This window comes from Musa acuminata, chromosome BXJ3-10 (assembly GCF_036884655.1).
Source record: "Musa acuminata AAA Group cultivar baxijiao chromosome BXJ3-10, Cavendish_Baxijiao_AAA, whole genome shotgun sequence".
NCBI lineage: Eukaryota > Viridiplantae > Streptophyta > Magnoliopsida > Zingiberales > Musaceae > Musa > Musa acuminata.
In genome coordinates this window covers 21,254,116-21,268,910 of record NC_088358.1, presented here as the reverse complement: position 1 = coordinate 21,268,910, position 14,795 = coordinate 21,254,116, and the positions used below count along the sequence as shown (strand labels likewise).

General features: G+C 37.6%; 1 protein-coding gene across 4 annotated transcripts in view; it reads right to left on the bottom strand.

The window, feature by feature from the left end:
* Positions 1 to 543: 543 nt before the first annotated feature.
* The window catches only part of LOC104000586 (uncharacterized), a 40,056-nt gene continuing 25,804 nt past the window's right edge, over positions 544 to 14,795 (bottom strand). For all 4 annotated transcript variants that reach the window (XM_065170517.1, XM_065170516.1, XM_065170519.1 and 1 more), the window contains 5 exons: positions 14,455 to 14,648; positions 11,313 to 11,535; positions 8,192 to 8,311; positions 6,270 to 7,043; positions 544 to 4,028 (listed from right to left, as the gene is read on the bottom strand). In XM_065170517.1, the coding sequence (XP_065026589.1) occupies positions 930 to 4,028; positions 6,270 to 7,043; positions 8,192 to 8,311; positions 11,313 to 11,535; positions 14,455 to 14,648 (4,410 nt within the window). In that variant the 3' untranslated portion in view covers positions 544 to 929. The remainder of the gene's footprint in view (positions 4,029 to 6,269; positions 7,044 to 8,191; positions 8,312 to 11,312; positions 11,536 to 14,454; positions 14,649 to 14,795) is intronic.

Genomic DNA, 14,795 nt, shown 5'->3' with positions numbered 1-14,795 from the left:
CCTTCAATTATTCCTCACGTACGTACGTATGAAAGTGACCTCACAGACGGACATCAGATTAATTCATTCATCAGAAAATTTAATACAATAAAAGACAATAAAAAATATATCATCCAATGAAAACATCAGCAAGCATTGACATTTCGACGGAACGCCGTTGTCAAGAGCAACATCTGCAGGATGCAACAGCTGATGTTGACTACGGATTTTTAGACTGCATGAGACTTCCAATAGTAAGTGATGATGCTTAGGAAACAGTGAGCCAAACAACCCAAGAGACGGTTCGATTACTAGATTGATGATGCGAGATGCATACTTGGATTTTGGTCATCATAGCACTTTTTTTTCAGACAAAAGAAATTAAATTTTACTAATTATAATGGAAATAAATATGGCTGTTCACATCACAGCAAACCAAAATTTAGTAGTTTTGGTGCCCTGATGCCATCCAATTAGCCATACCATTAGCCTTCATAAATACATGGGAGACTTTACATTTATACAAAAAGATAAAACATTTCAGATTCTCCGAGGAGGAGGGAATTCGCTAAATTAGGATGTCGACCAAGACTTCCGAATCACTTGGTCTATTAAATAAGCCGATGAAATGTGCCCACATACTTTTTCATCAAAATGTGAGACCAAGATGCTTCATAGGACAAAAATATAATGAGATATTAAATTAGAGGAGATTCTGGTAATAATAACTGCAAAAAGGCTCCATGAAAAATTAAAACGACTACCACCAGTTCATCCGAGTCGAATAGCAGCATTCGTTGGTGCCTTCATCGGTGTAGATAACTTCAATGGAGCAGGAGCCTTGCTCCTAAACCCATTTTGGGGGCAGTTGCCATATGCCTCCGGACAAAAAGAGACCATACAAGGATCATTCAACATTGTTGCATAATATTGCTAGCATCGGATGTGCTTCATGTCCCGATACTGGCAACAAAGGGAACAAGACGCTTGAAGTCCCTCTTCTTTCCGAGCGCACAACTGTCCAGCACACGACCAAGAAGCAAACGAGTATTCTGAAGTGCCACCTCTCCTGCCGACAAACCACCATCAGTTGTTGACCCAGCACCTTGAGCTGGTAGTCCAGTTCCAAATGCAGATCCACCCAAATACTGTAGGGTTGCACTTCGTGCCTTGAATGAGCTCTGTGGTACCAACATACCGTGTAAGACTCTGTCACTTGCATCATACTCATTTTCGTTTGATCCCGGATCGTCCATGTGGCCACCAGCAACACTGCTACAACTTTGCAGTAGTGCTTCCAGAACACCAAGCGCCTCCCAACATAATGTGCTCTCGACAAGCTGTGAGACAACAGCATACACATGTGGGCTCTGTGCCACATCCATTGGAGTCTTCTGCAGCAGTGCTTTAAGCGTCAATAGTACCACCCTCTGGTAAGCCAGAGGACCCTTCTCAAGCAGCCTTAGCAAATGACCAAATGCTAAAGATGAGTGTTTGGGGAACCATGCAGAACAAATTGGTGGAGATACACAGGCAAAGAGGTCCTCACTGGATGTGATCTCACCATGAGAATAAGCTAGAAACACTTCAGCAAGATCATCTAATGCTTTTGCACGACACCAAAATGAAAGGTCAGAAGCAACAGAGCATGCTTTCTGGTACTGAAGTCGAAGAGGTGTAACCGAGTCTGTGGCAATCGGATCCTTCATTAGCTGTAAGGCAAGCCAGGGCAGTAAGCCTGTGGTGTGCATTAAAAGCCGTGTCTCCGGGCTCCCATATATAGAGTCGCAGTAAGGAACAGTCATTCGAGATAGCACCTCGATTGCAGAACCATGACTGACAGTGGACATAAGTCCCTTCAGCACAAGAGGCTGCACACCTTCAAATGCTGGCACCTTTCCACCCTCTTTAGGCAAAGATTTCCCACAAGACCGTAATTCTTCCCTGTGAAGCTCTGCTACATCACAATTGTAAGTGTCAAACTCGTCGCGGGGCATGCTGGACAGTAACACATTTTCAGTTGTCTGATCATGGAAGGACAGACGATCAATTATTCGGGAAAAGAGCTCGAGCACCTGGCAATATATGTGCACAAAGTCTGTGTGCATCATAGCAACACAACCCCAGAAAAGCTGGGGGTAGAGGATTACCTTCTCAGGTTCCATGATCTCTACCATCACTTGCATTGTCAAGAGAATCTCCATTGCAAAGCCAAGAACTGCTGGAACAGGATTTCCCAGGCACCTGTGGAGGCAACGGAGAAGTAACATGCAATTCTCACTCTTTACACTAGGCCGCAGAGCCCTATATATCTGATAAGAACGGCAAGCGAGGTGTCTAGACGTGCATTCTGTTGCCCACTTGAGTGCTTCCGCACCCCATGTCTCCCGAAGATCCCCTTGGAAAAAAATGGCATCCACCATGCTCAGTACAAGTGCCGAAAGCAGTGCGGTGCTTGGTAGTTCAGTTCTCACAAGAGTTGGATCCTCATTCTCCCACATTAAAGTGCCACGCTTGGCCTGAATGTACTTTATTAAGCTAAACAGCTTCTGCTTATTCTCTCTATCACCACTCTCAACCTTATACAGTTCTAGATGCCGACCAGCAAGTGAATAGAGTAAATTGACAAGCAGATTCTGAGAATGCAGGAGCACAATGTCTTCTGAGCTATCCATGGAGACACAAGTAACATGAAAGAGCAGTGGCAAGTGTTCACGAAAATCCTCATCATTCTCATAAGCAATTTCGGCAAGTAAAATCAACGCTATGTCTGCACGGGATAGTAAGTGTTGTTGATGTCCCTGCAAAGCTGATTGGAGCTCACTGGCACTAATTCCTTGAAGTTCAATACCCCCAAGATGCAAAATATCCTCACCAGAGTTAGGTGTATCAATTAGGCAATCTACACTGTCACGTGACATATGGCGGCTCCTTAAATTACCTGTTGAATTCCGAACACTCATCAATGGCCCTGACAAGCTCATCCCTGGTATGTTCATAAGTGCTGGAAGGAGTTGCCCTGACCGACCAGTGGAAGGAGCAATAATGTTACCTTCAGGGTGCAATGGACTCAGAGGGCCTGAGATACTCCGGCCTGTTATTGCTGAAGTCCGCCAGTTCAGGTTACCGCCGGTGTTTCTATGTGGCCCATCAAGGGAACCACGAACAAGCAAAGGCGACATGTGAGGTTGGCTGTCCGCAATAGTTGTGACCTGAGAAGTTGTGGGGCCTTGAGAAAACTCCAAAATAAAACTTGCCAAAGGATCATCCTTGCTAGGCCTAACTGGATCCTCAATCTCCTCCAGCATTCGCTGTGATAACTCACAAACCAAGTGATCAATGGTCTGTTGTGGGCAAATGCGTGCAAGATATAGACTAACACGTTTGGCTACTGAGAAATATGTAGCAAATGCTCCAGTTATCTCTGCTGATGTATTAGAATCACAGTCTTCAATCCCTTTGGTGATCAAAAAACCAAGGACTGGAATGATATTCCGGTTATTGCTAGCAACAGTGCTCCACAGCTTCTCTATTTCATCAGGAAATTGATCACCATGTTTCCACGTCACATAGTAAAGGCTTTTCAATAATCTTTCACCCCAGCCAGATTCCTTAAGTTTCAAGAAGTTCAGATTCTCAATCCAAGGAGCCATGCATGTTAGGACCTGATGCTGTGCAATAATGTCCACCGCATCAAGCTGTCGTTGCATAATTTCCTCGCACAGGAGTTCACTCAGCTCAGGATGGTCTTTAGCAAGTTTGGAGGAAAGCTTATATTGAAATTGTTGATAGGAGTCTGGTAGGTTTCCAACCACTGATGCCTGATAACGCCCTGTACCCTCAAATTCATCTTCAGCCCATTCACGGACAGAAAGGGTTTCCAACATTTGAAGGGCATCGTCACGAACTTGTTTTGACTGATCAACTACCTTATAGAGGATCAAACTTACCAGTCTCTGGATCTGACACTTTGGAATTTCTTCGCACATATAGACTTCAGCTAGTACACTAAAGTAACCATCTGCTATTGAAGAATCTGGAGAGTAGCACTGTGCCATAGTAAAATAATTTCATAACATGACAAATGGGCTCAACACTGAAAAAGGAACATAACAAAAGATAATATGAAATACAGGTTTCTAAAATCACCAGCATGGTAGTCAGTACTCCTGGTTTTCCTGAATAAGGATCTTGGTTGTGTTCAATTATGGATAGGAAGCAAAAGCTACAAATTTTTTATAAAATTATAACCTGAGAATGTGTCTTGGTTCATATATAATGCCACGCACATTATTTAGAGCGAGGGTAGCATATTACGATCCAGTTATTCACTATATCCCAGTAATCTGGAAGACACCTGGGGAAATGGAGCAAACAAACTAACAAATCTTGCCAACATGTTAAGAAAGGCATGTAGTCGGTTGCTTGTTTGATTAATGAATTAGGTAACTGTGTCTAGATTATAAGAATTTGACCATGCCATTTTGACCCTGAACTGAACACATATTATCTATAAATTATGAAGTAAATCCACTATGTTAAAAGCAATCGAGCAGAAATTAGAATATGCAGATGATAGATGAACAAAAATAGCTCTTAAGAATAAGTGATAGCCATTTTTTACCCTCCTTCGATTAATGCGCAACTGGAAACCGTACAGCTCATGCATTCCTTTTTGACAGGCTATGATCAGCCCACGAAGGCATCCTTGGGATAATTTCATAGTTCCTAACTTCCTACAAGGTGGTTCAGTTCATAAATTTTACTTCCTTTTGCCACATTTCACTCAAGAGGCTAAAGGAAGATAGCGTGACCATTTGCAAAGGCCAACTTAATCCTCTTCCTCAGGAAACCAAGAATTCCAAGAGATTCCATGTATTATTCATGTATGACCCATACTAGATCTGACCAACTGTCCATCTTACCTCCTCTACATTCTAGACAGCTCATCTTCTTGTTTCTACATTCTTGTTTCAGTATTCTTTCAGTAAAATGTTTTGGTCCTATTCCTTGTTGAGCCACTGGTTCAAACACGATTGACTATCATTATCGATTGAACAATTAGCTAGAGCTGCTAGAACTATATCAGCTGATTGCTAAAGAGGCTAAATTGACCATGTTAAGATTACCCCTTGAGGAGGTCCATTTGATATCTAAAAACTACTCAAGAAAAATTGGCACAGTGGATAATGTTGGGGTCAACAGAAAAAGATCTGGTAGACTCAGAATAGTGTTGGTAACGTAAGCATCGAGCAGTAATAATAGTTATGAATGCTGAAAAGGTAACCATTGTGCAGTAATAATAATTATGAATGCTGAAAACCATCCCCAACAGGAAGGTTAGGGGATGCATTGATATTGATGGAAGAGGGAATCAAAGTGATCATAAATGAATAAGTGTAGAAGTGAAGAACCCCATGGAAAGAAGCTTAAGCAGTGAATGGTCAGGTTCCTATAGCCCATGGTCAACAAGAATTAATAATCAGGGACTGACAAACTTGAAAAACTACTATACTATTACTTTAAACCAAAAACAAATAAATTCAATGGGCATCTTTAAGACATTGTACTGAGTCTATGTAGCAATTAGACTCTCTGAACAACACAACATGATAATTTCCTCTGTATTCAGACCTCATGAGAAGCAATTCATACATAGATTCTTAAGAAGGTTATTTTTATTTCACGCAAATAGAAATGAAGTCTTATACATTTTGTAGCAAACAAATAATGGGTAAACTGAAAATTTCTCCTAGCTTCTTAAAAAATATATGTTCTTTATGTTAAAATGAACCTTTTTGACATTGCATTTTTGGCCTAATCACTTTTCTGCATTAACGAATATTGTCATTTATTAACAACAAATCTGATGTTGCAAAGCAGGTAATGGCATATAATTTATGCATTTGAAATCAGTGAAATGAAATATAACAATTATGCAAAAACTGTAATATAACAAAATCTACAACATGATGCATCTCTAGGAAGCTGTATAATACAAGTGTCTCAACTTTTAAGGCATGATTTATGTTTTGATCAGATATTTAAGGCTCAACCAAGGATTTTCTACTAATGGTTAGCATTTAAGTTTTTCTCATTGCTTGAAGGAGCTTTTCCAATCTTAATGCAAAACTTGAAAATGAATTGCTATAGTTGAGTTTGATTATACTAATGCTTATTGACTGTCATTCATAGGAGGTTTTTTCACCTTGTTTTTTGTGCAAAGACATTTAACTTAACATATAAGATGCAAGATGCTAAGGAAGATATGGAGAGGAGATGAAACCTACTTGGTCAATACAAGCAGGAAATAGCTCCAAATTTGTCTGGAGAAGATTTTTTAATGCAGTTTTTGCTAGAAGAAGGCGTAGAAGTCCACTTTTCTGTTTATCTCGTCCTGCACTAACACGTCCTCCATCTCCCGTGTATTTTGTGTATGATGGAGTTCGTGGATCTGCAGGTGAAAACCCAAATGGTGCCCTATAAGCTGGTTCCATAAATAAATTGTTGATCCAAGATATAACCCGACCAGTCATCTTTCTGGCATTGTCATCAAAAGAAGGCCCATATAAAAGAGAGGCAATGGCATTCATGGAGGCCCACTGCACTGCCTCCACTTGCTCAAAAACCTCCTTATCGAAATTGAATTTATCTATTGACTCCCTTGATCGGTTGTGCTGTCCCAACTTGTAGCGCTCAATTTCTCTGCGGTACTCACTAATGTTTTCAAGTGACCATGTGCTGCCTGTATCATCACACCAACTAAGAAGAAGATCAAAAAGCTTCTTACGAATTCTGACATCAAACTTATCAGACTTTGACTCCACAAATTCTGGAGCTAAATATCGTATCACAGAAGCTAACGCATAACGGAGAGGCTGCAATTCCTGAAAACTATCAGATTGTGATGCGCATATGTGGCGGTATGTTTCTTCAATAAATTTCAGAAAATGTAGTCGCAAAATAGTTTTCCGACTAAGCATCCCTGGCCAAACTTTCTCAGCGATTGTACGATATATGTTTGCAATGTGTATGCGAAGATCCTCACGGCGGGACTTCTGGTTCTGCATGCACATACTTGATGAGATGTAGTGAATACATAATTTCTAACACCTAAGCACATATGTTTTTAGTGTTAGTTTAAATACTCATGAAGTAGAAAAGAAGCTTTCTTTTAATTCAAACTTAAGGACATTTAAAAAGCACTTATCATTTAAAAACTTGATAGCTCTTTTATTGGCTAATATGATAAACAGCACCACTTCATTGGTCTGCCTGGACAAAAATCAAATGTTCAGATAAACTACAAAGTTGTTTATGCAGAGGTGGGAGAGAAAACAAATAATAATTTAAATAGGCCATGTCATTTTTTTTTTATTAGCCAAACATAATTGGTGAGAGTTTTTATAGAAATGTACCACATAATGACTATAATTTCTTTATATATCTTGATAAACTGGCAGAGTAGTATAGACACCAGATGAATTAGAAGAGGTATCTCTGAAAAGAAAAAGGTGGGCAATGTGAGACAAACAATAGAACAATGGAATATACGAGGCAAAACAATAAAGAACTTCATTCAATCAACTGCTCCAATACAATTTGGTCTGACTAATATGTTTAATCCATTCAACACTATTGCCAAAGATGATAAACTCGCCCTGATTCAGAAAAGATAAGAACAGCTAGGTGAATTTGTATGTGGTTCTTTCATCAGTGCTACTCTGAAACAAGACCAGATCCATGCCTATAATCAGAATGCAAATTAAAGCTGACCCAATAACTAGTGTAAATAGGTTTTTCACCATGTCATAGGTCAACCAAGCAGATTTCCCAAACTCCAACATTCCTATACCAAAAGAGAACTAGGGCAATAGGTAATCATAAATATGAATGCTTTTTAAATATGAATGCTTCCTTGTAATTTGTTCAACAAAGTAAAGAAATCATGTCATTGTGTCGATTGAAAATTTAGGCAAATTAAGTACTAAAGCATGAGAAGTTATGCAAAACTTAGCAATTAACACGATATCTAACATATCTCTGTGCAACAGCCAGCACAACAGTATACTTCAATTTATCAAGAATAATTTGAATGCGAGTATACTCATGGACTTCCCTTAAAATATATACAAAGACACTTGACCAAAGTGGCTTATATACCCATTAGGCCATTACAATAATTATTTCAGGCAGTAAGTACATCATGTACCTTCCATTTTGACTTTCCCTCTGCTTCTGACGAAACTTCCTCAACAAATGATGCAAGCTCACCAAACATTGTTTCACATACTTCCAGGTTTGAGTGGCCAAGAGCAGTGATAGCTGCATGCTAGACCAAAAATATAGTAAAGCACTATTAATGATCACCAGGTGGCATAAGCCAAATTGGAAAATGCAAGAAGAGATAGTACTGATGCCTCTTCATCTTAAATTGCTACCAACCTTTTTGCCTTTTTTTTTTCAGAAAGCAAATACTTACAAAGGATATCAGATGCCCAAATATAATAGATTACATGAGCATCCACTTATCAGCATCGGTTACATGGGCATGGACACCAATCCCAATAACTTGAGGACCAAGTAAACATCAATTAATGAGTCTACCACTAGATAGATGTATGGAAGTAGTAGATAAGAAAGCTGGGGTGACTAAAAGTAAATAGAGGCAATCCAAAAACCAAATACCAAAATGGAAATAGGAATCGAAGCATGCCAACAAGCGGTGGAATCAGTTGGAAGTTGGAGAGTGAGGGGAACTAGATTCAAACAAAGAGCCAGACTATCAGTAAGGAAAAAGGGCCCTACAGAAGATAAGGCAACATCAATATGTCAGCTTATGAGAAGTGAGTGGCTGTGGGGGGTGATCAACAAGGAAAATGGCTGGTTGGACTAAATGAGTAGGAATGAGATGGAGAAGGGGGCATATAAGATGAAGCCAAGAAATGTAGGTGATCGCTATTCATGTGTTAGCTTTAACAATTTTAGTTTATGTATTACCAATTGAGTTACACCAACTTTGACCTCTATTAGATCAAACTGGTTATGGATCTCAAATATTTTAACTAGTCAATGGATGAGCATTTGTTCATCCAACAATACCGATAACTTGAGTTACCATATCGAGCATTAATTACTAGATAACCTATTGTTGGCTGACAACTATATTGTTGTACATTGGGTCATTATGTACATAATATATTGAACCTTTGACATATTTGCTCCTCCAATTTAGGGTTAAATATGACACAAAAAAGTTTGAAAATCAATACATGGGTCAGGGATGAAATGAAAAATGTTTGTCCAATAGGCAAGGCTCCTACAATTGTAAGATGTACAAAGGATCTATGTATAATTAAAATTTATATAACTAGCATATCATTTATATGACCTACTATTAGTTTGATTTTCATGTTTAATCATTTTACATATTAAAAAGTATTTTAACTATAGTGATCTCTTTTTTCTCAAATATATATATCTTTCAGAACATTTTACTTCAAAGTATTTTCATATTTCACAATTAAATAGAAACTAATATTCAGTATATTTAACAATTTGTCAAAAGATCAAGAAATTATGTTTTTCACTCACGTTGCACTCCAATCTCACAGAGACAGCAACAAGCAGGATAATGACATGAGAGAAGGGCAGCACTGATGATACACAATGAACAATAGTAGATGCAGAAATATTATTTTTCTCTTCCTTTCCTCTTCATGCCTTCACCCATTCTTCAGCTGCCACTTTTTTTTCTTTGCAAATCGAATATTGACTAAAATTGGCCAACAAAGGCTTGGATCAGCCTACTCAAACCAAATTTTGGCTAGTTTTAACAGGTTCCAAATGGATCAGTCAGATAACAAAGTGTTGTGTTGGGTAGACATATATGCAATGGGGGAAGATCATTATAGGCATTATAAGTTGTCAATTGTCACATCCCATGGTAAATTATCCAGAAGGCCAAATTTCAAATAGTAACCTTTCACAAAAGAGAAACAAGTACTGCAAAAAATATAAAGACAAAAGGCCTTTTTCCAAGTATTGTAATGAATTTGATCAAATTTGATAAGTTTGTCTTTGTTTCTAATTTTTTTCCCAACATAAGGATTAAAAAGTAAACAACCTATAAATTCTCAATAGCAAAGTTTGGAATACTTTCGACAAAATATATGTGATTTTTGTCTGCAAAGGTGATTCTGAAGGCATCCCTTATAGGCATGAGCTTTCAGTACATGAGCTTCTGGTACTTTCAACAAAATACATGAGCTTTCGATACCTAGGACCTTCAAGGCTTCAACCACTTTCTACACTATTTACTTTCCTTTCTTGTACACTTGAAGGCATCCCTTGTTGAGGAATTTAATTACAAAAATTTAATAGGGCAAGTCATGGTTTCATAATAATGTTGCTCCATTGAGATCTACATGCCAAAGATTCTGAAAGAACCCCTATAAATAAGTCAGGAAATCTTTCAAAGCCTAGTCTCTGAGAAGCCTCGTATTGGCAAGAAGCTCACTCATTTAGCCACACTTTCTAATTCTTATTTAAGAAATCACATTGTTTATCCTGCAATGGCTCCTTGTAGTTGCACAAATTAGCATTAGATGATTCTTTTGGAATTCATTAGATAAAAGTAGAAAGTTAAAGTACACTATTATAATACGATATACATATCACATGTACCAATGATTTACCTTGCTTTGTTCTTTCAGAGATTTCTTCCCACACATCAAGGGAAACCTTATTAATCCCTGAATGTGTTGGAAAATAACCTAAATACACCTTAAGTTGATAATCATCAAAAAGAGTAGAATCACATAGTTTATAGCTTTATATATTCCAATCCTCTCATACAATTCTAGTTTTGGATGGACACTATGAAGCCTCTCAAATGGTTCACCCACCTGGCCTTGAATATGTGATTGGCCAGTAAAACACCATTCACAGCCAAACAAGTGTGCAATAGGATGCATGAGGCTTTTGCAAGGATCAAACATGCATATGCTTCGGAAAAAAATATATATACGCATAGGCTCCACAGTATCTCTCCTTATGGTATATCAAACTCAGCTCATAAAAATCTTCATGTGAAGACAAACATATCACAGAAAAAATCAGCTTGATACTTGTAATAATACCCAAACGTTTTGATCCCATTTTAATCTGCTGTAACTTAAACCTCTGGTTATAGCATCAGAAAAAATTGTTGGTACATCATGCTTTTGTTTAGACTAGCAATGACTTGTAAGCACATATCACTGCATCTTCAGCAAGGTTGTAAATTTGTTGTCAAAGATAATATCTGACAGTGGAAGTAACCTTGTACTTACAGTATATATTTCAGATCCATGTCTAAGTGCTGGGAATATGAGATGAAAAAGCTCCTTAGCTGCTGTAAAGGCCCGGTCTTCTCTGTTATCAGTTGGACAGGAGCATGCAAACATAGCATACATTAACCATTGGTCAAGTTTGTTTTCTGCATCTTGTGACTGATAAGCCTTCCCACCTAATTCAACAGGTGTAACAAGTGCAAGCCTACGTATTACCTCCAGCCTGAGAATTATTAGCTATAAATGAATATCAAATTACCTGAAAATTACTAGCATAACTAATAAATACTCCATAGCTTGTGATAATTAGTACTATTTAATTACTGTATACTGAGAGCTTCAAATGATAGACTAGTAATAACCAGGGCTGTCTAATGTTGGCTACTGAGTGATGCTAACAATGAAGTTAACACCGGCATAGCAATCCAAATTACAAAGACAATTTCCTTCACTTGGAGGAATTAATGATTTTGAACGAAAAATATTTTCTACATGTCAGACAACTCGTCAGCAAGAAGTTTTAAAGTAAAAAAAATAAGATTTTCCATTTAAACCACATATTTTATTTTTCTCTCGCATCACTTACATTAGCATGTTAGTTAATTATCGCACAAATAATAAAAGACTCATATAGTGGTCAAACTCTATGAATATAGATTTGAAATATTAACTGATATAATGACAATAGATATCAATATTATAAATTTGCAAGTCTTCTATAATATTCTAAACCATAGTTATTAGCCCAGACTGGACCAGCCAGTCCGCCCATAAAAATCAGGAACAGGTCACTTGGGCAATCGGATTCACTAATCAGACTGTTTTATCTATATTGACCATAATGCCTTAAATATAGATTCTCTTATGCTTTCTTAAAGTGTGCATCACTCGATCCCTCTTTCTAACCCACCCCCTTTATCATCCCCTCTTCTAAATCCTCTCAGCCCTTTGTCATTAATGTTCTCCTTTTCTCTTTTGTTGTCCTCCTCTTGATTTCGTCATTTCTTTCATCCTCTCTGTCATTCTTTCTTTTTTTTCTGTTTCTGTCACGGTTCTTTTTGTAGTTGCTTTCTTTCACAATCATTCAATTTTCTTCTGCCAGAACCTCACATCATTTGTTATTGATCTATTCTTCTGTTAGTTAACATATTTGAGCTCAGATTTCTACTTTTGATCATCAAATTTCATGAATTCTTTATATGATAAGGAAAGATTTTGCAAGGATATTTTTATTCTTAATTTTTGGTATCTTTACTGTATATTTTTTATCTTTATATATAATATATAAGCATTATTTATGTTTAAATATTTCATATCAAACCCACAGTCCAACCCCGTGACCCACTAGTCCAACCAGTGAACCAATGACTCATATCTACTCCTGAGTTTGGTAACTATGTATGACTCAAGGTTTGCGAACTCATGACCGACTAATCTGGTAACCATCAGTCATACAGTGAACGAGTGACATCCCAGTATGGTTCAAACCTAAAAACCCCAACCAGACTCATAGGGTCAGAGGCATCCTTACCTTGGTCAGGCAACAGAGGGGTAACTAAACAAACAAACCTGATAATGGCTGAAAGCTACAGACAGCCCTCACTTTGGCTGGACTGGCCAATTGGACCAGATATTGTTCTAACATGCTGGGAAGACTTCAATCAAACTCGGATTGGCCAGGACAATAGATGTACTGATTGGAAAAGTCTAGAAGATAGCTTCTGGGTTCAACGAGTGCTATCCAAGAAAAAGAATAGATCAACAATCCCACATCAAATAAGAAAAGGAAAGCAGGCTCATCCAAGTTGGGAAACCCAACTCAGGCTCTAAAAGCAGAGAATAGAAAAGGCAGGGAAAAGACTTGAGTAAAATAGTTTCTAAAATAGTTCAGTATTATACAGTTCAGATAGTTTTTTTGACACTAGTTGATTGTAGACATATGTGCTTCTAAGACTTGAAGGGTATGCATGAATTTTCTTCTCTCAAGCAGTCTTTTACATAAAACATTTATTTAGGATTAATCTTAGCAGTTATCAGCAGTTCACTTTTCCCTTCCTAACATATAGAATGCTTAACAGGAGGAACCATAACCTATCAAATTAGAGAAGAAAAGGAAAATAAGAGGTGTCTGGACTCTGGACTATGAAACAAAGTTTGAAATATCGGACCATACCAGCGTTTTGACATTCGCTCGGTACGGTATGACCGTATACCGATGGTATACCGCTCAGTATATATATATGTTTATTTATTTATTTATATTTATATATAAAAGATTTTTTTATATAAATTATTTTTATAAAAGGCGATGTCGTATCGCATCGGGGTGACGTCGCCCTTAAAAAAAAAAAAAAAAAAAGAATATATATATATATATTTTTTTTTTCCTTCTCCCACACGGGGCGACGTCGTCGAGGCGACATGACGTCGCTTTATAATATATATATATATATATATATGTCATCTGGTAATGGGCGGTCCGTGTACCGGTCAACTAACGGACCGATATGTATCGCCCGGTATGGACAGTATTATTCGAAACTGTATACCTTGCTCTAAAACATAGAGAAGAAAGATAAAAAAGAAAATGTCAAGGTGATCTATATTCTATACCACCATATTTGTATGTTTAAGAAGTTACAAAAGAAGCAAGAGAACAAGAATAGAAGAAAAATAGAAAACATGAATTCCACATCTCCTTGGAATAAGCATAGTTCTCATGACTAATCAAAATTTAGCACACCTAGACTTAACGTAGAATAAATTTCCACTAGTTGATGAAGTTAAATAATTTAAGTTCACATAATGCCTACTAGCTTTTAATTGCAAATGACCACAAACTACACAGCTGAAACAATTACCTACTGCCAGCACAACCCTGCAGTAAGTCTGAACTATTATGTAGAAGGAAAGTGGACTTGGCACAAACAGAACAGGTTGTCTTAGTACAAGATTAAAGTCAAAATGTCTTGATATTTAAGTCATATTAGCTGAAGCAATATGTGCAGCTAAGTTAATACAATCTCCAGATCAATGAGCACTCTTAAGTCTTAACAAGGCAAACCAAGATGACATTATTATATCTCAAAGACAAAAGAAGAAGTACATAACATTCTAACTAAATAAAGAAAAGTATTCTTGCCTTGCTTCCTGAACAGAAGTTGGGCAAAGTTCAGCAGCATACTTAACAAGTTCACTAAGACAGCGGGCCCATCTGTTTTTATCAGGGTTTTCAAGAATGGACTGAAGTGTTATGTCTGGAGGCACTGGATCGAATTCCCTCCTCAAATCAAAAGGACGACCAGAATCCCAATAGCTACTCAAAACAAAATCATCCTGGGAATCAAATCAAAACCTGAATCAGATAAACCACCAAAAGATTGAAAGCCAACAACAAACACTATTTTGTTCCAGTTAAGGAATTCTACCCTTCAGACACTTATGTAAACATGACAATATGACATCTGGTCCAACATAAGTAAT